At 35.4% G+C, this 23,049-nt stretch overlaps 4 protein-coding genes across 7 annotated transcripts in view; 1 reads left to right on the top strand and 3 right to left on the bottom strand.

Annotated features, from left to right (window-relative positions):
• Nucleotides 1-23,049, bottom strand: part of LOC125854930 (uncharacterized) — a 632,422-nt gene that overhangs the window by 253,738 nt on the left and 355,635 nt on the right. The gene's annotated exons all lie outside the window — the stretch shown is intronic.
• LOC125854934 (OVARIAN TUMOR DOMAIN-containing deubiquitinating enzyme 1) overlaps nt 1-23,049 on the top strand; it is a 1,192,864-nt gene that overhangs the window by 134,374 nt on the left and 1,035,441 nt on the right. The gene's annotated exons all lie outside the window — the stretch shown is intronic.
• LOC125854919 (uncharacterized) lies at nt 7,569-21,084 on the bottom strand. 3 transcript variants are annotated; one of them, XM_049534521.1, is made up of 12 exons: nt 20,855-21,084; nt 19,485-19,550; nt 12,952-13,160; nt 12,672-12,809; nt 12,182-12,319; nt 11,461-11,772; nt 11,131-11,378; nt 10,163-10,372; nt 9,945-10,037; nt 9,764-9,862; nt 9,303-9,681; nt 7,569-7,812 (listed from the first exon to the last, which is right to left on the bottom strand). In XM_049534521.1, exons 3-11 carry the CDS (start codon nt 13,151-13,153, stop codon nt 9,322-9,324), a joined length of 1,800 nt encoding a protein of 599 aa, XP_049390478.1. In that variant the 5' UTR covers nt 13,154-13,160; nt 19,485-19,550; nt 20,855-21,084; the 3' UTR covers nt 7,569-7,812; nt 9,303-9,321. The 3 variants fall into 3 exon arrangements, with proteins under 3 accessions (XP_049390478.1, XP_049390476.1, XP_049390477.1); XM_049534519.1 differs by lacking the exons at nt 19,485-19,550; nt 20,855-21,084 and adding an exon at nt 13,283-13,631; XM_049534520.1 differs by lacking the exons at nt 19,485-19,550; nt 20,855-21,084 and adding an exon at nt 13,283-13,631 and having other exon boundaries at nt 7,569-7,815.
• On the bottom strand, nt 13,390-16,704 carry LOC125855949 (uncharacterized). Its single transcript, XM_049535585.1, has 4 exons — nt 14,099-16,704; nt 13,923-14,007; nt 13,502-13,840; nt 13,390-13,401 (listed from the first exon to the last, which is right to left on the bottom strand). The coding sequence occupies exons 1-4, from the start codon at nt 16,702-16,704 to the stop codon at nt 13,390-13,392; spliced, it is 3,042 nt and encodes a 1,013-aa protein (XP_049391542.1).

Genomic DNA, 23,049 nt, shown 5'->3' on the forward strand with positions numbered 1-23,049 from the left:
CCCCCCACCCCCCACCCCACTCCCAAAAAAATTTAAGTTTGTTTTTATAAAATATTTTCAATTTCAAAAATTATGTTCTACCCTAGTAAAAATAAATGATATTTCTCAAAACAAAATCATTCATAAATCAAACACTAGAAATCTTTTCCGAAAAATATTTTCTACTCACCAACCAAACATGAGAAAATAAGTCAAAAATCAACTTGTTTTCCAGAAAAACATTTTCTAGGAAAACATTTTCCTTCATACCAAACACACCCTAGATGGTACCCAATTTTTTTACGATTATGGCTCGGATGATTTATCTTTTTGGAAAAAAAAAGTTGTGTTTCTAATATAAATAAAATAAGTAATTTTTAATTTTCGTTTAGTGTTTGAATCAATTTGATTTTAAGTTAAAATAATAAAAATAAGTATAATGGAATTTTTTATTTAGCCAAACCCTAAACCCAATCTAAATAGGTTGTGACGTGTGAGTTTCACTTTCGGAGGCCACTTATCCTTAAATAGAATTTGAGAGCCAAATTTCATATTAATATTTTTTTTTATTCAATTTCAATTTCTTTCAATAAGAAAAAGGGTTTAAAATACCATTTTTTTTGTTTATAAGTTAAATTTTTTCTTAGTTATACTATATGATAGAGACAACTCAATGCTATTGGTGGCCTAAAATCAAATTTTTAAATGAGAGTTTAATTTTTTTTTCTAAAAAAAAATGACTTTTATATTGGAAAGTGGTGAATAATTATTTTACAATTGATATCTCCTAATAATTCCTTTTCAATTGATAGTATAGCAAGTTAATACCGTCTTTCTTGATATATTGTTGATCTTGAATAATATTTGATCAACTTTTATTTTCAAAAACTTATTTAAGCTAAAATAGCTTCTTTTTGTAAATTGTATTAGATTTTCAACTTCTTTTTCTTGGAGTTTTGAATAGTTGGACTCATTTTTATCAATTGACATATTTAAATTTTAATAAATGATTCTTAAAATGTCTATAGAGTAAAATAGCAAATACAAGATTAAAAAAAACTGAAATGATGAAACTTGATTAAAGAATTTGTTATTAGATTATATTATGTGATGTTGCTTATTTGAAATACTTTTATCTTAATGCTGAAACCACACCCCTTGGCCTAAGTTGGCTATTCAAACAAACCACAGATCATGAGGATTATGGGTAATGGGTCAATAAAAGGTAGCAAAGTCAAGTTTCTTACAAGAAAAGGTTTGGGCTCAAAGGGTGCTCAAAAGAGGTTCACACACTCACAAGGTAAGCCACAAAAGAGGTATAATTTCAAATTGGTTCACACTCTTTAAAGTTGCCTAAGATCATCTCAAAATATTGCATCACTTAGTCAACCAGACCAACAGGGCAAATTCTAGGTGTCATCATATATTGTTCATGGTAAGCTCATCACACGAGAAATTGTCACCACACATGGTTCATGGTAAGCTCATCACACAAGGAATTGTCACCAAAGTCAAACAAGACTCCACACTTTCGCTAGTGTGTGATGATCATCTCAAGAGACTCAATTTGATACTTGGCTAATCACAACAGGATGCAAGGAGTTCACATATTGTATATGCAACTTTAATTGGCCTCGTTGTAGCCACACATTCATTTTTGTTCGATTATGAGAACTATTCAAGTCATTGGTATTGATCAAAATCGATACTCAAATTTACAAGAGAACAACCACATTCAACACATACAAGAGGTGGCAAAAATATTTCGAAAGGGTCAAAAATCATTTACAATTAAAAGCAAAGAACCACAAGCTCAAACCTTCCACAAAAAGCAATGTATAACACGAATTTAGCTCAAAGCCCAAATATATAAACAAAACTAGAATATTCACAAAAAGAGTCACACAAAGGTGGGTCTCACCCCACCACAAATAAAAACATTTGTCCTCAAATGCAAACGAAAATATCCAACAGTCAAAATAAAAGTAAGATAGAGAGGGAGGTAAAGAGGGGATCCTATCTACGCAGTCGCTCTATCTGTTTGAGTACAGTGCTCGGTGCATCAGTCTGGTCCTGGGTCTTAGTGCCCGGAGTCACCTCATAAGAAACAGCAATATCAGACCCACTAGGAGCTGCCAAGGGTGTATCCACCAAAAAGGTCTGCACAGCTGCATAGAATCCCTGGGCCCATGAAGGAATATAGGGGACTCGGGGAGTAGTCTCCTGTCAGAAATGGTCCTCTTGTCCTTGCCTTTATCTCCAGGTGGAGGTTGTTGTCTGCCCTTCTTTGGAGGATTTGATCCCCCTTCATTTATAGTGATACCCCGTACTACTTTTCGGTGAATCGCCGACAGCTTTTGTCGAGCAAGGGTCAGCTCGCCGAAAGTTACTGTGTAAAAAGGGTTCAGGGTGCAGACAAAGGGCGATCAAGAAGTCTTTCGGTGAGTCGTCGAGTGCATTCGGCGACCTCAGGCTTCTCGCCAAAAGTTACAAAGTACAACAACACATTAAGCATAAAATTAAAGGCGAGATGGGGAACTTCAGCGAACCGCCGAGTGGTTCGGCGAGCTCGACCCAGCTCGCTAAACGACCCAACGTGCCTACTTTCAACCCATCTTCTCGAATTCAACCCCACAATCCCCGAAAACAAAATCAAATGATGCACAATTCAAATTAAAACAAGTCCTATAACACCCATCACCTCGGGATACTCAGACTTCTTCGGGTTTTTCCAAATTTGGCCAATTAACGACTTTTGCTCTTAAGAATGACGTCAACAACTCCATCATTGGGCAAAATACGTCATTTGGCACAAATATGGGCAACCTAGACTTCACCCGACTAAACCCAACAACATGCAAGCACAACCCCACAAAATTTAATTCATTTGAAGGCACAAAAATATGGGATTTCAACATTCAAGACACTACGGGCAAGATTCTCAAATTAAAGTAGGCAATCAAGCATTCTAATCCTATTAGAGAGGCCCAACACACTTCAACAAGATAATATCATTGCAAATGAGTACAAATTCTATAAAAACAAACTCGGGGTTTGGAAAACCAACCTTTAATGCCGATAAAAATAAGATTGACATGTTAGGCGGCAATGTAATCAAAATCCGAGCACAATTCAACAACTCAAATACATAAATGAAGTGAGAAATGTAGAAAATACTTATCGGGTGTGAGTTTGTGAAAGTCAAAAGTGAGGGAAAGTGAAAAGTTTGAAAATTTAAACCTTTGGCCTTAAAACCCATCCAGTTCTCGCCCATTCAGCGACATTAGTCGTGCTCGCCAAACCACTCGGTTACACGCCGAGTGATCACTTACCTCGTAGAGTTTATAGGACCTCCAGTTAAACTGGGGGTCCAAACAGCGGACTATATCGTGATCGTCGACCAGGTCGGCGATTTGCCAATAATTTCCTGGGCTCACCGACTTTTACAGACTCCACTTTGAAATTGTCTTGAGTCCAACGGCGGTCTAGGTCGGGTTCGCCTACCTCTTCAACGATTCGCCAACTGGACCTTTAGCTTGCCAATCTGCACTTTTCAAACACTTTCCACAATTTAACCTGCACAATCAACACACTATTATTTCTAAAATAAACATAAAGTGATAAAACCTTGGGTTGCCTCCCAAGAAGCACCTTATTTATCATCGTGGGATTGCCCTTTAGTTACTGATGGAGACACTCATCGTAGGGATCAACCCTACCTTTCACCTGGTCCAAGTGGATCAAGTGAAAATTCTCATAAGCAAAACTGTTTCTATGCTCTCCAAACTAGAGGCAATCAAGAGAGCTCCCCGGATGTGCTGACAGGTATGTTAAAAGTTTTTCATATAGATGTGTATTCTTTACTTGATCCAGGTGAGACTTTGTAATTTGTGACTCATTTTATAGCTATGAGGTTTGATGTGCTCCTCGAAGTGTTGTTAGAACCTTTTTTTTTGTCTCTACCATTGTTGGTGATTCTTTGGTGGCTAAGAGAGTCTATAGGATATGTCCCGTTTCGTTATCCCATAGCCACTCTAATAGATTTGGTGGAAGTTTACATGATTAACTTTGATGTTATTTTGGGCATGGATTTGTTGCATTCGTGTTATGCCTCTATCGATTGTAGAACTCGGGTAGTTAAATTCCAATTACCAAATAAGCTTATCCTAGAGTTGAAGAGGGGAAACTCTATGCCTAGAGGTCAATTTGTTTCTTACCAAAAAGCTAGGAAAATGATTTGGAATGGTTGTGTCTACCATATGCTGAGGGTAAGGGATGTTGAGTCTCACACTCCTATTCGATCCTGATGGTAAAAGAGTTTCCAGAAGTTTTCCCCGATGATTTGCTCGGTGTTTCTTATGAAAAGGAAATAGACTTTGGGATTGATCTTCTCCCTGATACCCAACCTATCTCTATTCCTCCTTATAGAATGCTTCCGACCGAACTTAAGGAGTTGATGAAACAATTAAATGACTTATTGGATAAGGGTTTCATTCAACCGAGTATCTCTCTATGGGGTGCTCTGGTGTTGTTTGTTAAGAAGAAAGATGGTTTACTCCGTGTGTGTATTGATTACCGCCAATTGAACAAAGTGACCATAAAGAACAAGTATCCTCTTCCGAGAATAGATGACTTATTTGATCCACTCCAAGGGAAAAGATATTTTTCTAAAATTGATGTCCGATCGGGTTATCACCAATTGAGTGTGAAAGAGGAAAATATTCTGAAAATGTCTTTTAGAACCCGATATGGTCATTATGAGTTCTTAGTTATGTCCTTTGGTTTGACTAATGCCCCGACGGAATTTATGGACCTGATGAATAGGATGTTTAGACAATACCTTGATATATTCGTAATTATGTTCATAGATGATATTTTGATCTATTCGAGAAGTGAGAATGAGCACATTGATCATTTGAGGATTGTATTGCAAAACCTTAAGGACCAACAACTTTATGAAAAGTTTAGTAAATGTGAATTTTTGTTAAGGTCCGTGGCTTTCATAGGCCATATTTTTTCAAGCAAGGGCATTGAGGTGGATCCGATTAAGACGGATGCAGTCAAGAGTTGGTCTAGACCTCTATCGCTGACAGACATTAGAAGTTTCTTGGGTTTGGCCGATTGTTATAGAAGGTTTGTTTAGGGGTTTTCCTCCATTGCTTCTCCTTTGACGGGTTTGACTCAAAAGAAGGCCAAGTTTATATGGTCGGATGTGTAACACCTTGGAAACTAGTAGACCAAACTAGAGCCACAAGCTAGGGTTCTAAGGTTTGATGTATGTGAAATAAAGTCGTAGATGAAACTTTATGTGCTTAGAATGAGGGGATTAGTAATTGACCGTCAAGATACGTGTTAGACCTTGTAGTTTAGAAGACTATCTATGGAATGGTATAGGGTTGCAAGGGCCTAAGCTATCAAGTTAGAGAGAAAGAGAACTTGTTCTCCTAGGTGCCTAGTTGGCGAAATACAAGCCTCATGGATCATTCATTGCATACGATACAAAAAGAAAAATACAAAGAATTTAAAACTTTCTTCACACACGAAGATACTTTCATTAAATAGCAAGCGAAAGACTTTCTAGACTTAATCCAAGACGTCTCAAAACCATCTAATACTTGAATACAACATTGGGACTAAGCCCACTCAAAACTATAACAAAACTACAAGACAAAAAGGAACATGTTGTTTATTGTCCTCAAATCTATGAGGACTCACACCTAAGTGTTCCTCAAGGCTACTATAGACAAGAACCATCATGCTTCAAGGTAACATACCAAGTAACTCACTTCATTAACATAAGCTATTCATTCAACAAATCATTTAGACAATAAGTCAACATTCTTCTTTAAAGTCATTTAGGACATATTCATGCATTTAAGGGACTTCACACTTTAGTCATATAGACTTAGAGAACTCACTTTAGCACCTTCAAAGGCTACTCGTGTCATGTGTAGATAGCATCCCATACTACTACCTACACGGTGTAGAACCTATCAAGTAAACTAGAGTTCACATTAAGGGCATCAAGTTCTACACTTAAAGATCCAAGTGTCAAGAATGCTCATAGCACCAATTTCCAAGAGATTCAATAACAAGACTCGCCCAATATATACATCATGTCGTCACACCAAGCACAAACAAGTATCAAGAAGGGTCGACGCCCTGTATCAAGAAGGGTCAAAGCCCAATAATCAAGAGAACCAAGAACCATATTAAAAATGGCTTTCTAGTTCGTACTTAAAATGGACAACTTCCATTCATAAGACGGACTAAAAATCCAGAGTCAAGATGGCAAGTGATCCGAATCAAGAGGCATGCCAAGCGTGACAAAGTCACAGCCACAAGAAGGACAAGGTCCCAACAAGAGTGCTAGGTGATCAAACAATCTGTACAAGTGGGCGAGTTACACAAGCATCTTTAATGCCTTAAGGATACCAACATGACAATGAAAAGTGACAAAAGTAACCAAGGTTTCAAGATAACCCTTCAAATATACAAGAAAATAACAAGAGTACATGTACAAGTTTATACACAAACCTCGGGCTTTAGCATAGAAACAGTCCGACAAAACATCAAGAATTCAAACCGTAGCCCGACCAACGTATCAAGGTTCTCAGCTTGTACACGAGTATATATAACCTTAAAAATATAATTACATAACTTATTTAACTTCTATTAGCTCAGAAATGTCGACGTAAAACAGGATCATCATCACAAGTAAGTCTAGCATGTACAAATACAAATATCACTACAAGAAAAACAGTCTCTAAGGAAGGGAAATATGGTCCCTGAAAGTCGAAATTTGGTCCCAAACGAGCATTTGAGACCTGAAAAATCTGGTCGCCATCCGTCCTAAAAGCTTCCTTCGCTATCGCTCAACAGCGACGGGACAAAAAAATCAGTCGCTAAAAGGTTTTGGGACGGGGATCCAATCTCGTCGCGAAACACCTTCAGAGATGGTATTTATGGTCTCAATTAGACCAAATATATTTTGGGAAATACTTTTTCCAGGTCGGTAAAACTCATTAGCGACTACCAAAAACTAGTCGTAATAATATTTAGAGATGATATAGATCTAGTCCTAATAATCTCTAGCGACCATTAAAGTGCTGGCCTTAGAATATCTTTATAGACGAGTACTATCTGGTCCTAGAAATACATTAGCGACTATCACACAACCTCGTCCTAGAATTGCTTTGGCGACTATCAACAACCCCGTCCTAGAATAGCTTTAGGGACGGGCATTATTTGTTGGTCTAGATTATCCAATAGAGACCTGCAACAAGCCTGGTCGTCATAGATTAACCTTTAGAGACCAGCAATAATTCTTGTCCTGGATTGACCACTAATATACATTACAACAAATATCAAATTGCTACTAAAATTTCCGCTACAAAAAGATGATATATATGTATATATAGAGAGAGAAGAGACAGAGAGAAGAAGATANTTGTCCTGGATTGACCACTAATATACATTACAACAAATATCAAATTGCTATTAAAATTTTCGCTACAAAAAGATGATATATATGTATATATAGAGAGAGAAGAGACAGAGAGAAGAAGATATATGTAAAGAGAGCGATTAATTAGAATAAACTAGTTTACATCCATGATATTAGTTTCAATACTTCCTTAACCAAAAAAAAAATAGCTAACATCCAAGTTAGACTATGACATCAAGTTTTGCATAAAATTTGTAGCAAACTAATAGTGAGCTCATTCATCTTCTTCTAAACTTGTATCTTGCACTGGAGAATGAACAAAAGCTAGGCAAAAAAAATTAAAGTTCCGATCTTCATCAAGTGCCATCCAGAAACATCAACAAAAGCTGCTAGAAAATAAGAAAAAATCTATTAGAAAACTTTGAGATGCATTAACCGAGAATCCAATATCTATTTTGAAGATTTACAACTTAAATACATAACATTTGTCTCATAATAGAAACAACAGACTTAATAGCTTTGGAGACGAGTAGGAATGAAAAATAAGCTAGGCAAACACAATTGCTATAAACAAAAAAACAGGGCAGAAATCTCTTGTGTGAAAACATCATCTAGAACTAACTTGAGAAAGCTTTCACAAATATGTATCAGGCGATTGATGTTCGAGGCTCCACATGAGACCCACTATTATGTCTAGTTATGGATGGCAGCGAAGAGAGGCGTGCAGGAATAGAGCAGTGGAACCGGGAAAAAGAACAAGCAGAACTTGATAACAAGGCTAATATAGACTAGTAATTACAAAAATAAAAGCAATGAGAATAGATCTGTATTATAATCAGCAATGACAAGAAAGTGCATATGGATAATAGATGAAAACATTGTGCTGGTTGTGGATCTAAGTCAGAAGATATATACCAACAGGTTTGGTTACACAGGCATTTGCAGGGACAAGAGTTGAATGACTAATCTGTAGCTGGAGACAACAATATTAAAATTCTTAATCCTTTAGTCAATTTTTAGCTTTGAAATACTTTGAAATGAGCAAATATTGATTCTATTCATCCAACAATTATAATTCTAGTTTTCATACCATATATGAGCACTGAAACTCAAAACATATACTCCTGAAATGACTGAATATCATTTAAACCAGTATGATAGTGAAGCTTATTTATCATGTTTAGTTTGGTTGTGACCTATGTACTCCGAGAATCACGTTCTTTGAGCAGAAAGTTCCTTTGTCAAGGAAGGCAAAACCATGACTCACCTCTGTAAGATTTTCCAAAAACTCAACTAAACTGTAGCAATTTATGGTTTACAACCTCCCTTCTAACACGTAGAGAACTGTTGACAACAATCCCAACTTCTAACCTCTTAACTCTTCTCTTGAATGAATGAATCAAGTCCCTAACAAACACAAAACAACAGCTACTACAGTCAATTAAGAACAACTCAAAGCAAACTATTACAACTCAAGAACAATATACACAAAACTTTATAGGAGCAAGTTCTTTCATTGTCGTAAAACAATCCTTGATTATGCAAACTTACTTTTTCTTCAGCTTCCCAACAGTTTCTATCTATAAATATAAGGGATGTGGAACTTCGGAACTGGGACTGCTAGTTTTGCGTTGTACAGACTATTGTTTGCTATTATGTATGGCAGTGAACTCATATGAGACCTATTTAAGGTTGTGGATGCTTAGTCTGTAACTTCTCTAGAAGAGAATCTTGATGATATCATTTAGGTATTTCATCTTTCACTTGAAAAAAAAAGAAGCCAAACCATTCACAACGAGGATGAAGACATCGTACAAAGATTGAGGCAGAACTATCATCTCAGGAATAGAAAAAAGTCGGGTATATTATTACTTACTTGGTCAGCAGAACAATTGTCATTCAGTTGAAACAGGCGATATTGTAGGTGGAACATGTGATTGTTGAGCAGCAAATAATTCTTTCATTTTCATTATTTCTTTCATCTCATTTTCTAAGGTAGACAAGCGATCATTCAAGGATTTGTTTTCCGCATTCAAGGATTTGTTTTCTTCATTCAAGAATTTGTTATCATCTCGAGTTGAACGTAGAGCGGACAATAGTTCAGCCTTTGAAGAAGTTCCACCTTTCAAATCTTTCGCCTTTACTCCACCCCCAAATCCAAATACATGGCTACGAGTTTGTGGTCCACAACATTTTTCAACAATCTCTATACTAGATAGAGATGGATCTTCTTGAACCACTTCCTCAAGTTGAGCCTACAAAATATATAAAAGGACATTTTCTATCAAAACACTTAACAATTTCAAGAGATTAACTTATTCAATTTACCAAACGTACATGTTTTTCAATTGCTTCAGGTTCAACAAGCTTGTTATCTTTCTTACGAGTCTCAAAGAAAATAGACGCCAAATCTGGTGGATTGCCATCTTTCCCACCCTTTACATCAAAGTCAAATATGTCAAATAACGACACAAACCTCGTAAATACTCCATCAAGGAAAATAGTTTTTTAACAATACCTTTTGATAAATAATCTCTCGAATAGGTTTGCTACCAATATGATGAAGCATCTTTAACTTAGATCGGTTTGTTGCATTTCTAATGCTTCTTGCCTGTAGTTGTGAAACAATAAGCTTAATTGGAATAATTGTAACAAAATTATTAAAACATAAGGCATTTCATGCCTTAACAAACTTCTAGGTTGTTTCCTAGTAATACACTTAACCAATATACATACCTGAAAACTTTCAGAAGTAAAATGTTCCTTTACTAACCATTCCCATTCTTTTTTGTCTACTCCCCTTGGGATATTCTTGAGAGATTGTTGAATGGGCTTATCCTTCACATATTTTGCATGCAAGTGTCCTCTCCATTTGTTCCATAACTCATTCATCCATCCCAAGATATGATCACGATGATCATTCATGTCAACAGCCTCAAATTTGTGCTACAAAAATCGGGACAGGAATTTTCGTTAGATGTAGTTCTTTTACTATCCTCATTTATTTAGGATGTTAATTGTGTAAGATTAAGGATTACTTGTCTCGCTTTTTAGAACACTCCTCATTTAACTTTTAAGCAATAAATAGAGTGGACTAACAGGGTATGAGCAAGGGAAACTACAGTTTAAATACTTGGGTATCCGCATATCAGCAAAGAGGCTCTCTTCAATTGATTGTGAAGATTTAATTAACAAGATGAGTAGTAGAGTGAACACATGGGGTTCTAAAAACCTGTCTTGTGCAGGTCGAGTACAACAGGTAAACTCACTCCTAATTAGAGTACACTCTTAGTGGTCTGTTGTACTGATATTGCCTAAGAGAGTAATGTAATGTTACTGAGCATAACAGAGAAAGCAATACAAAGCAGAGAAAAAGAATTACAAAACTGAAAGAAAAAATCAGATCAAAGATTATATTGCAAAAAAGAAAAAAAACAAAACAGGGGAAATTGCAAAACAAAGTTTTTTCCCGCTGTTACTGAAGTCTTTCTTTTCGCTTCTGGGACTAAAGCGCTTGTAGAACAATAACACATTTGTTGTATCAATATTACAGGCAGATCCTTGTCACCTTGAAAATATTATTAGATAGAGGTACCATGTCATTTTTCTATTCGATATCTCGAGTAAATAAGATTTCAGTAACACATGAGAATGGTGTGATACTTATGTTAATGAAAGATTTGAATGAAGTTTAAATTTGTTACCTCAACAGCTACCCACATGTGATTTAACTTCTCTTGCTTAATATCACTCCAAGAGGTTACTCCCAACGGACATATATTACGGTCACGAACAATTTTTCCCAAATGCCTCGAAAATAATTTGCTATTTGTTCCAACAGTTCGATTATTGTAAAATGTTACTTTCAGCTTTTCTCCATTTTCAAGTGAAGCAACTTCTTTGCACATATTGCTCCCTCGAACTCTTCTTACCTTTGTAGGATTTGATGAACCTACGGTGCATAATTTAGCAAAAACTATAGCAATCAAATTTAGGTTTACAAACTAATAAGATATGGCTAAAAAATATCGTACCTTTTTCAGTTGTTTGAGAATGTTCCATAACTTGATCAATTGATGGAGGCAATGAAAGATTAGTTTGCATATCCTCTTTCTCAAGAATCGATTTATCCATTGTTTGCATTTCTTGACTAGACGACATGGTCGAATTTGCTCTTGTGCTTATAGGAGGAGTTTTAATATACTGATTAGCATAAAGAGCACTCTTGTTGATACATCCCACTTCAGATTCAGAAGTCATGTAGTTGTTATATTTCATTCCCATTCCTTGACTAGTACACAAAGTAGAGCTTTTAAGTCCTTGTCCGCGCCCCTTCCCTGTAGAACCTGGAGAAATCACATCATATTGCCAATACTTTAGCATAGTGTTTCAGCCATGACATAGGAATACAAAGTAGAGAAAAAAATGGATGCAGCCATGAAATAGGAAAAATCTGTGACATTTATAAAAGTAAGTGTTACTACTAATTTTATTGTGCACATAAGCTGGAGGTGTGAAAATATGAATACATGTTTCAGCATATCAAGCATGTTTCATCCTCTTCTTTAACTAGAAGAAGTTTAAGACTGATCGAAGTTGAGGTTGCTCTTTGGGAAGCTACGATGTGCTACATCTGGAAAGTAAGGAACTGAAAATAGTTCAAAGATATTACAGAAAAACTTGGAACTTTTATTTGAAAACATAGCAGATTTTCAAAAATCTTACTTGTCTCGACTTCTTGGGTGTATTGCTTACCTAGATTAGTCGATGCATGAACTGAAGGGTTAATTTGCTTGTTCTCTTTCTCAAGATCGATGGAGTTCTTAGGTATCGTTATCATTCCTTGACTAGTAAACAAGGTATAGTTTGTAAGTCCTTGTCCTCGACCCTTCCCTACATAACATGGAGAAAACAAATCATATAATTAATACTTTAGAATATTTCTTTAGAGAGTGAAAAGCTGTAAGGAATAACAACGGCTCAAAGAGAAGATTAGATTTCGAGACAGAAAAAAAACAGAGCATTATATAAAAAAATATAACAAGGACTCACTTTTCACTATCGACTTGCTTGAGGGCAGAAAAGTGATAAAAGTATGATACATTTTAACGAGTCCCAAGACCAAGAACAGTTTCCAAGAAAATACAAAGGGAATGTACACATAAGATACTTGGAAATTTTATTTCAAAACATAGCAAATTTTCAAAAATCTTACTTGTCTCGAATTCTTGGGTGTATTGCTTACCTAGATTAGTCGATGCATGAGCTGAACGGTTAATTTGCTTGTTCTCTTTCTCAAGATCGATGGAGTTCTTAGGTATCATTGTCATTCCTTGACTAGTTAACACACTAGAGTTTGTAAGTCTTTGCCCTCGACCCTTCCCTACATAACATGGAGAAGACAAATCATATTATTAATACTTTAGAATATTTCTTTTGAGAGCAAGAAGCTGTAAGAAATAACAACGGCTACATAATATGAGCTATTAATATCAATTTTGAACAGTTTATTTAAAATATCTTACTTGTTTCAATTTCTTGCATGTACTCATTAACCAGATCACTAGATTGAGACACAAAACTCTTAGTTGATAAGTCTCTTCTCTCAGCCAAAGATTTAAGCCCTCGTCCTCGTCCCTTTCCAATAGCACCAGGCGCGACAAATGTATATCTAATAGTACTCTTCATAGATGAGTCAGCCTCTTTTTCAGTCTTCAATGGTTTCATCTTGAACCTGCAAAACGAGCCAAATATAAAAAGTAATAAGCAAAAATTTAAGACAATGTAGGAATAAAAGAAATCATGTCATCGTACAGTGTAACAATGAATATATTAATTCATAAAAATATACTTCACCTCATTAGTTCTTTTACGTTTCTTTTGTGAAGGACTTCCTAACTCTACAATATCATCATCCATTTGTTCCACAATCTCATAGGAATCACGAGGTTGAGTCTTCCTCACTACTTGCCAACCTTTGTTGGAATTATCATTAGCATAAAACACTTGAGATGCTTGGTCCGCTAAAACAAATGGCTCATTTGTTTTCAAGAATCTATCGGGATTAACACTCACAAAATCATACTCATCTTTCTTAACTCCTTTTATTTCATCACACACATCAAACCAATTACAACGAAATAAAACCACTCTTCTATCCATGACGAATTGCAACTCAATCACATCTGTTAAAACTCCATAGTAATCAAGGTTCTCACTATCTTTATCATTCTCACCCAATACAACGACACCACAATTTTGAGTCCTTAACTTTTTATCATAATCTTCTACATGAAATCTATATCCATTAACAATGTAACCATTAGAATGCGTCGAATATCGTGTAGGACCGCGTGAAAGCGAGAGCATATCTTCCATGATACGACTACAATCTCCTTTATGCAATTGTGCAACCTATCATCAAGATTAGGATGATTACTTTATAATGAGTATTACAATATTTAAATTTCAACTTTTATGTTTATGTATTACTCACCCTATCTTTAAACCATTCAATAAATAGTCGATTCCATTCTACATCAGACAGGTGGCGAGCATTTTCATGAGTTTGTGCAAACTCTCTACAAAATTGAAGTGAACCATAAATTTCATATAAAAAATAAATAATCCTACGGAAATAATAATGAGAAGATATGAAATAATTCTCCATACTCGAGATATGGTAAAACTTCATCACAATTCTTCAATATGTATATGTGTGCTTGTTCTAATTCATCTACTTCAAGCTCAAATGGAGTTTTAGCTCCCAGAGTTTTTCCGGGTTGACAGAATAGTGATAAACCTCCATTAGATTGCTTTAAACCCCCATCATAATTTCTTTCAGGTTGATTAAATTTTGTGTCAATTCTATGTAGATACCTTGAACATAAGGTCATACATTCATTTGCAATGTAGCCCTCTGCAATACAACCTTCCGGACATGCCATATTACCGATGAAAGATTTTAGAAAATATAGCCATCGCTCCACAGGATACATCCATCGATAATGAATCGGTCCAGCAATCTTAGCTTCAGTAGCTAAATGAATAGGTAAGTGAACCATGACATCGAAAAATGAAGGAGGAAAGATCTTTTCTAACTTGCAAAGTGTAATGGGAATTTGAGCTTCAATATGTTCCAAGTTATCAATTCTCAACTCCTTTGATCCAAGAATACAAAAAAACAAAGATAACTCAATAAGAGGTTCACACACTTCTTTGGACAACATACCACGAAGTGCAAGAGGGAGTAGATGTTGCAGAAGAACATGACAATCATGACTTTTCAACCCAGATATCTTGTGATCTTTCAGGTTCACACATTGAGAAATATTAGATGAAAATCCATCAGGAACCTTTAGATTCTTTAGGAAAAGGCATAACTTGTGCTTATCTTCGGGAGACAATGTGTAGCATGCCGTTGGAATTTCAATTTTCTCCCCTTTTTGGATAGGGTGCAATTCTGGCCTAATGTTCATTTCTTGCAAATCTAACCGAGTTTTAATTGTATCCTTGGTCTTTCCTTTGACATTCATGATTGTCCCCATAATATTATCACATATATTTTTTTCAATATGCATTACATCCAAATTATGTCGCAACAAGAGACTCTTCCAATATGGAAGTTCAAAAAAGATACTTTTTTTGTTCCAATTATCCTTTCGTTTTTCATGTGATATCTTCTTCCTTTTCTTTGGATCCTTTGATAATTGTAGCCCTTCAAGATCCTGCACTTGATTAAGTATCTCATTACCAGAACGCATTTGTGGCGGGGGTCTTCTCTCCTCTGTACCATCAAATGACTTCTTCTCATTCCTCCATTTGTGATTATGAGGAAGGTAACGTCGATGACCCATATAACACTGCTTCTTACCATTAGACAATCGAGTTGATGAAGTGTCTTTATTGCAACATGGACATGCCAATATTCCTTTTGTACTCCATCCAGATAAATTTCCATATGCTGGAAAGTCATTGATGGTCCACAACAAAGAAGCATGCAACTTAAAATTCTTTTTAGCTGACGCATCATAGGTCTCAATACCAACCTCCCACAATTCCTTCAATTCCTCTATTAAAGGCTGAAGATATGTATCAATTGCATCTCCTGGGCCATTTGGACCAGGAATAAGCATTGACAAAATAAAATTTTCTTGTTTCATGCACAACCAAGGAGGTAAATTATAAGGAATAAGAACCACAGGCCAAATGCTATGTGAGGTTTTTGAATTTCGGAATGGCTGAAATCCATCACTAGCAAGTCCAAGTCGAACATTACGAGGCTCGACCGCAAATGAAGGATGAAGTTCATCAAATGACTTCCATGCCATTGAATCAGCTGGGTGCCTCATTATTCCATCATCAACTCTTTTATCCTTATGCCATGTCATAAGAGTAGATGTCTTTGTAGACATAAACAACCTTTGAAGTCTAGGCTTTAAAGGAAAATAGCGTAAGCTCTTTAATGCTATCCTTTTTCCTTTTTTATTCCTTGTTTCCCCGCTATGTGTATCTATCTTCCATCTAGACGCCCCACAAACTTTGCAAGAATCAAGTTGGCTATCCTCCTTCCAGTATAACATGCAATCATTAGTACAAGCATCAATCTTGTTATAAGAAAGGCCGAGTTCTTTGATTATCTTCTTTGCCTCATAATATGAGTTTGGCAAATTAGCGCCATCAGGCAACAACTCATCTTTCAACATTTTCAATAACATTGTAAATAAAGCATTACTCCAACGACCCATACTTTTGATGTGAAGCAATTTAATCAAAGAGGAAAGCTTTGAAGCTTTGGAATTTTGATAAAGTGGCTGCTCGAAATCCTTCAATAGGCAGTAAAATCTTTTTGCTTCAACATTTGGTTCCTCCTCAAGTAAATCATCACCATCAGCGTGTGTAGTTCCTCCATCAAGATTAGGATATAAATCTCTCAACAGTTCTTCTACTTCATCCTCACTCTCACATTCTTCTACTTCAACACCATCTCCAAATGTAAATTCAAATTCGGATTCAGATTCTGACAATGGCTCACCCAAACGTTCTCCATGGTGATACCAAAAAGTATAATTCTTAATTATTCCATATACTTGCAAATGTGTCTCAACCGTTTTACGAGTTCCTAAAGTTGTATTGTAACATTTGACACATGGACATCGTATTTCATATTCTTCTCCTGTTCTTTCAAAAGCATAATCCAAAAACTTTTGCACACCTACTAAATAGGTTTCATCGAGCCGATGGTCCACTAGTTGCATCCATTGCTTATTAGGAGCCATAACCTTGAATAGTACATAAAAAGCTAGATTAAAAAAGATAAAGGATAAGAAAAATACTAAGATCAATACAACTTGTTATAATTAGATGCACAAAACAGAAATGTGTGTTATGATTGATACACCACTAGTTAAAACATATACTATTTGTCTAAAGACACTATTCATGGTGTTTCATTTAACTCATCTTAAGATAAGATAAGATGGAGTATATAATTATCTGATAGGGAGGCTTATTGTACAACTCACTATCACCCGTGACTTTTTGGATTCCAAAAATGAATGAAATGCAATTTTTAACAAAAAATAATAATCAGATTGCACTAAGAAACATAAAAGATTACTCATCTTAAAACATGTAATCTTCTATAGCTTTGTACTTATACAAAATAGTCGTTTGTTATTAAAAAAAAATCTTGTTTGTAGTCGCTTGTGATTAAAAAGTCTTGGCTCATAACTAACTTCTCATAAAGTTAAGAATGACTTAGTCGCATCCTCAAACAAATGCATAAAGAAAAAAATCAAGAAAACTAGTAATTGCAACTATATGCTACATTGGCTATAAGTCCAAACTCCAGAACACTATTTTCCCTCACTATATATCGATTTATTAGTTATGCAGTTGCACAAATACAAGTATAGAATGGTACCTTGATGCCTAATATTAAGCAAAATTTTAGGCTCAACTGGGCAGGACTTGATGATTCGGGTGAAAAACATTCAGATGATACTACTAAATGTACTATATTTTGGTAGGTGACTTGGCAGCTGATTTCACAGATTACATGTTTCAGAAGACATTCAGGGCCAACTATGCCTCAATCAATGGAGTTAAGGCTGTAATAGATAGAGAAATATGGCACATAATGGAGCAGTCAATTTGTTAGATTTGTGGATGAAAGTGATCAGTTTAACACTATGCCTTAGATGAATTGAAAGTTTTGCACCACTCAGCAAAGACACATCAATTCTGTAGCTAACAAGAAGAATGTTGGAGGCCAAATGCAAGCTTCATATCAAATTACTGGAACTCAAAATGAGGATGACCCCTAGTTATTTGACTATTTTCATTGTAAACTAAAATCATCCCAAGAAATACAACACTATCAACTTCAAAGTCATAAGTTTTTTCAACTGCAGCAGATAGGCAAACCAGTGTTGAGATTAATGTGCGTCAAGGTGAAAGAGAGTTTGCACAAGATAACAAGTCTATTGGAAGGTTCTGCTTGGATGGAATCCCTCCAGCTCCCAACGGTGTTCCCCAGATTTAAGTGAAATTCGACATTGATGACAATGGTATCTTTCTGTCACGTCTATTGATAAGGGTACAAGAAAGAAGCAGGACATTGCTATAACTGGTGCTACCACTTTTCCCAAATATGAGGTACACTCATTAGATCTATTATTTTCGTTACTGAATAGAGGACATTCTTTTAATATTAGTGGTTTATCAACTGACAGCTACCATATTTCAAGTATATTAGTGTTATTAAATGCCTAACAAGATATAAATAGCATCCTCTGATCTTTCCTCGCACCTTGATCAAGTATTGCAGAATAATTTAAATTACTGGAACTCAAAATGAGGATTACCTCAGGCAGGTTTTTTAAAACTACAGGCAAATACTTTATGTTAGAATAACATTAGACAAACATTGCCGTTTTGTTCAATTTACCAACAGAAGTTCTGATCCAAATCAGTGGAGTATACACCATGATATGACGATTACATTTATGCCTACTGATCAGGAGCCATCCTACGTAGTGGTATATATACAAACTGGTATGTTATTCACGAAACAGTGAGTTTCTTAAAATTTTATATGGACTCTATATGAAATATGAATCTTGAGAAAACTTTTACGGAAAACTTCGAGAAGGGAATCCACAATATTAAGTCCCAAGGTTGAAAGATCCTTACAGGTGGTTCAGTCGTAGAATCTGAGGATAATTTTGTGCATCCAACAATTGCTGAAATTTCTTCAAATGCTGAAATTGTGAAGGAAAAATTGTTTGTTCCAGTTCTGTATGCAATGAAGTTGAAGACTTTCGAAGAAGCAGTTGAAATCAACAACTCTGTCCCTCAAGGTTTAAGTAGTTCCATCTTCACCTTAAATCCAGATAATATATATTTAAGTGCATTAAACCTCAAGGAAGTGATTGTGGCATCGTTAATGTAAATATCCCAACAAATGAAGCTGAAATTGGCGGTGCTTTTGGAGGTGAGAAAGGTACTGGTGGTGGCTGTTATGCAGGAAGTGATTCTTCGAAACAATATATGAGACGCTCAACTTGTACAATCAACTACGGAATTGAACTACCATTGGCTCAAGGAATCAATTTTGGCTAGTGAAATTGGTGCAGATACACCCGTTTCGCTCGTGAATTCTGCCTGTAAGGAGCTTATGATTGACCCGGAATCACTTAAAATAATGTACCTTCCTTGCAACTCAACTAAAATATTCTGAACCTAGTGTTTTCAGTGATCAGTATCAGGTTTCCTAATCAATGAGTTTACTTGGCTGTTATACTTCAAAAAAAGTTAAAAAAATCTTGAGACACAAAATACACTTTACAAAATCAAATTATTTATTAAAAGTGCAATCCAATAATCTTCCCACTAATCTTACAATAGAAAAGAGACCAGATTTTGAAACTATTAACCTATTTATTGCTAAAAAAAGAGGAAGAACAAAAAGAGTAGCTTGAACACAACAATGAAAAAAATGACATCAATAAACATATGGAAGAAACACAACAACTCGATCAAAAGACGAACCAACCTGGAATTCTGTTTCAAGCAAAGTTGGGGTGGAACGATACAAAGAAACGATTAGGGCAGAGCAGCACTGATACAAAGAAAAAATGATTAGGGCAGAGGACATTAATAAAACATAAACACAACAACTCGATCAGAGAATTCTGTTTTGAGAAAAGTTGTAGTGGAATGATACAAAGAAACGATTAGGCAGAGCAGCAATGTACAAAGAAAAAGAAACGATTAGTGCAGAGGAACGCCAAGATTAAGCTAAAAAAGTTAAGATTAGGGCAGAGTGACAATCTTGATCAGTTGCAATGCGTTCTTAAGATCGAGCTCAAACTAGGGCAACTTTTATGACCAGCTGCAATTTTGAGTAGAAAAAAGATCGATGAAGCGCAGCTGGTCTTTTCGTTTACCTCTCTGTATAAAAATTTTGGCGCTTAAAGTTTTGTCAAAAATAGCTAGTGATTCTGTTTTACAAGAATAGAAAAAAATATGGTGCAACTATTGAAAAATCTTGAGTTTTCCAAGTTTTGAAACCCAAATGAAACTATCGTTGTTTCTACCTACTATGTACATCACATACAAGAGGTAATTTGCATCAGTTTCCTATTGCTTTCTTCATCGTTCATCAGCTCATGTTAATATAATCGTCAAAATATGATTGATTCTTTAGGCACACACTATACACTATGCTATAAGAAGAAAACAATCAACAAATTAAATTTAGAGAAGGAAAAAAACTCACAGAAGAGGATGCACAGCTGATATACAAGTAGACAGAAATAAGAGAACCAATTAGAAAGAATTGAAAGAATGTTTTAAACAAATATTAGAATGCATCTTCATCAAAGTTATCAAGCTTTCCAATTTTCAGACCCAAACAAAACTATCACTCATTCAATCTTCTATGTGCAGCACCAGAGGAGGTCAGTTTGCATCAGTTCTATTGTGTTTTACATATTTCATCAGTTTCAGACCCAAATGAAACTATCTTTTCTTCACTTATTCAGTTGTAATATTCTGCAATCACTTGTCTCACTTGCCCTGTTAGTAGTTCACTTGTAGTTCATAACAGATTTCTCAACTTGAACAGAACACTCTCTATATTATCTCTTAATATTGTTTTCGCTCATTGAGTTGTTAGTGCCGTTTTCAAGTTTAGTTCATTATTATTTATCTTTACGAACACATACTTCTTTAAGGACGGATCGATCCCCTTCACTTTTGGCATCATATCACACTACAAAACTGAATCTTTTTTTAAGAAAACGATCAACATCTAGTCTTAGAGAACAAGAACTCAAACAAGACGAGTTACAACTCAAACAAAACAAACAGTAAATCAACTGTACAGAAAAATTAAATCAACTCATAGAAGTGGAGGCATACCTGAGATCTGAGTGAATAGAAGATATATATTGAGTGGAGATCACTGCTAGGAAGACCTCTGCTTTCTCTGTTTTGAGAAAACAGAGATGAAACACTGATCAATGAGACCTGGGTTGGGTTTGCTGCTAGGCAGACCTGTATTTTCTCTGTTTTGAGAAAACACAGATTTTTGGTTGAGAGCTACGTACGCTAAGATCGTTGTAAGGGAAGCTGGTTGTTAGCTAGGAAGATCGCTGCTATAGGGTTCTTTTGGATTTCATTGAGAAAAAATTGAAGCGTCTTTTATTTGTTTTCTTTTCCTTTTAGAATTTTAATGAATTGATGATTTTTTAGGCGGCTAGTTTTTTTCGTGAAAATATGTTCCCGCCTTGCAATATATTTCTAATTAATTAAGACCCAATTAGTTTTAATTTGGGACGAGTTACTACTTTTTCTAGAGACCAGATTTAGAACCTTCACAATAACATATAAAGTTAAAGACCGAAATAAAATCTCGTCCCAATATATGTACTTTCTGAGACGGGATTATTAACTCGTCCCTAAATATTGGTCTTAAATAAAGCTATTTCTTGTAGTGTATGCTCCCAAAACAGTGAATCTGTCCAGCCTGGTACCCCAAGTTGCAGGTTAGATTTGAACAGAAAAATGGTAAAATTAGACTTTATAACCTTCATGAAAGATGTAACTACATCTCTTAAGGTTGCAAACAAACAAGAATCACCACAAAATACATTTTGTACAAAAATATATATTCAAAACACTACAGCTGAATATGCAGGATTTCAATTTTCGAAATCTGGGCAGAACTTGCCCTGTGTTGCGTCCCATATTTCGTATTCATAACAGTTAAATTAGAATTTTACATAAACATAAGAGTTGTAGGTATACGAGTTAGCTTTCCAAATCATATTTGTTCATTGCAAACTAAGTTCTCGATCGCGAGATATGCATAAAATACCAAACACTACCCAGCTCGAAAACAGATTTTGTCATTTACCAAAAAGAAGTGTGTGTCTCGAATTCCATCCAAAAGAACCAAGTTTTCTCTTGTGATTTTGAAGAACAATCTATTTAGATAAGTTTCTAAGGTTCTAAGGCTTAAGGAAAACGAAATTACTAAAGGAGGGGTGAAAATATATAGTCAAACAAGTGATGTTTATCCCTTGGGCAGCTGTCCTTCAAAGGTGCTACCCAAAATGCATACATATACACCTATATATATATCCCTCATCTCATTTTAAAGTTATATGTAATTCCAATTAGAATATTACCTAAACACCTCATCACAATCCTTTGCATCACATTCACATATATGATATCATGTCAACACTTCAATTCCTCATATAATGCCTTCAAGGCCATAATCATAATACACTCCATAAGTAGACACCTCCACCATAAGTGGATCACACATCAATATATCAAAATTCTATATCAATTCTACATTAACAATGAAGTTAGACCAACTTACCCTTTTCCAAAGCCACAATCATCATTCCTCAACTCCCCAATAATTTACAATAGATAAGCATAAATAATAATAGAAATCAACTATTCAACTCAATTTAAGCATAATTCTATCATCATTCAATCATAAACAATAACCCCACTTCATAAGCCAACTTTAGGAAATTTGCAAAGACATGGGTTCATGGAATTTCCTTTCTTAAAACCATTAATAATAACATAAATCATCATTAAAAAAACATTTAATGCAAGAACCCATGCTAGAATCGAAATTAGGATTTTGAGTTTTTGAACAACTTTTGAAATCTTTTGGATTGACTCTTTGATTGAAGAAGGAATCAAAGATGAAGAGTCCCCATACCTTAATCTTCAAGGACCAAACGAAATTGGAGAAGAAATTAGTAGCCACCATCCACCCTAGCTCCATCTTTCACCTTGAGCTTCCATGGGGTTCTAGAGAGAACCTTTTTGAAAGAGGGAGGGTTTCTTTTTTTTCTTCCTAATTGGAGGGATTTAAATGGAAGAATTTTGGTCAAAAAGGGTTTTATAATTGCTAGGAAAGGCAAAGAATAATAGGGACTAAAATTAGGAAAAGAATTAAGGACCCACAAAATTAAACTTAAAAGTTTTCACTAAACCCGTCTAAACTCGTCCTTTTGGACAGTGCTTCACTATTTCGGCCATAACTTTTTACTCCAAAGTCAGAATTGGGCAAAATCGGTGGCGTT

The sequence above is a fragment of the Solanum stenotomum genome, chromosome 2 (genome assembly GCF_019186545.1).
Source record: "Solanum stenotomum isolate F172 chromosome 2, ASM1918654v1, whole genome shotgun sequence".
NCBI lineage: Eukaryota > Viridiplantae > Streptophyta > Magnoliopsida > Solanales > Solanaceae > Solanum > Solanum stenotomum.

Excerpts from the sequence above, each read along its gene's own strand:
- LOC125854919 (XM_049534519.1), bottom strand. Across the intron at positions 10,373-11,130 it reads ACATGTGGGTAGCTGTTGAG|CACAAATTTGAGGCTGTTGA; the intron begins GTAACAAATTTA and ends CGATTTTTGTAG. Across the intron at positions 10,038-10,162 it reads TTACTTCTGAAAGTTTTCAG|GCAAGAAGCATTAGAAATGC; the intron begins GTATGTATATTG and ends TCACAACTACAG.
- LOC125855949 (XM_049535585.1), bottom strand. The coding sequence starts at position 16,704 with ATGGCTCCTAATAAGCAATGGATGCAACTAGTGGACCATCGGCTCGAT. Across the intron at positions 14,008-14,098 it reads GAAGTTTTACCATATCTCGA|AGAGTTTGCACAAACTCATG; the intron begins GTATGGAGAATT and ends TCAATTTTGTAG. Across the intron at positions 13,841-13,922 it reads TTGAATGGTTTAAAGATAGG|GTTGCACAATTGCATAAAGG; the intron begins GTGAGTAATACA and ends TCTTGATGATAG.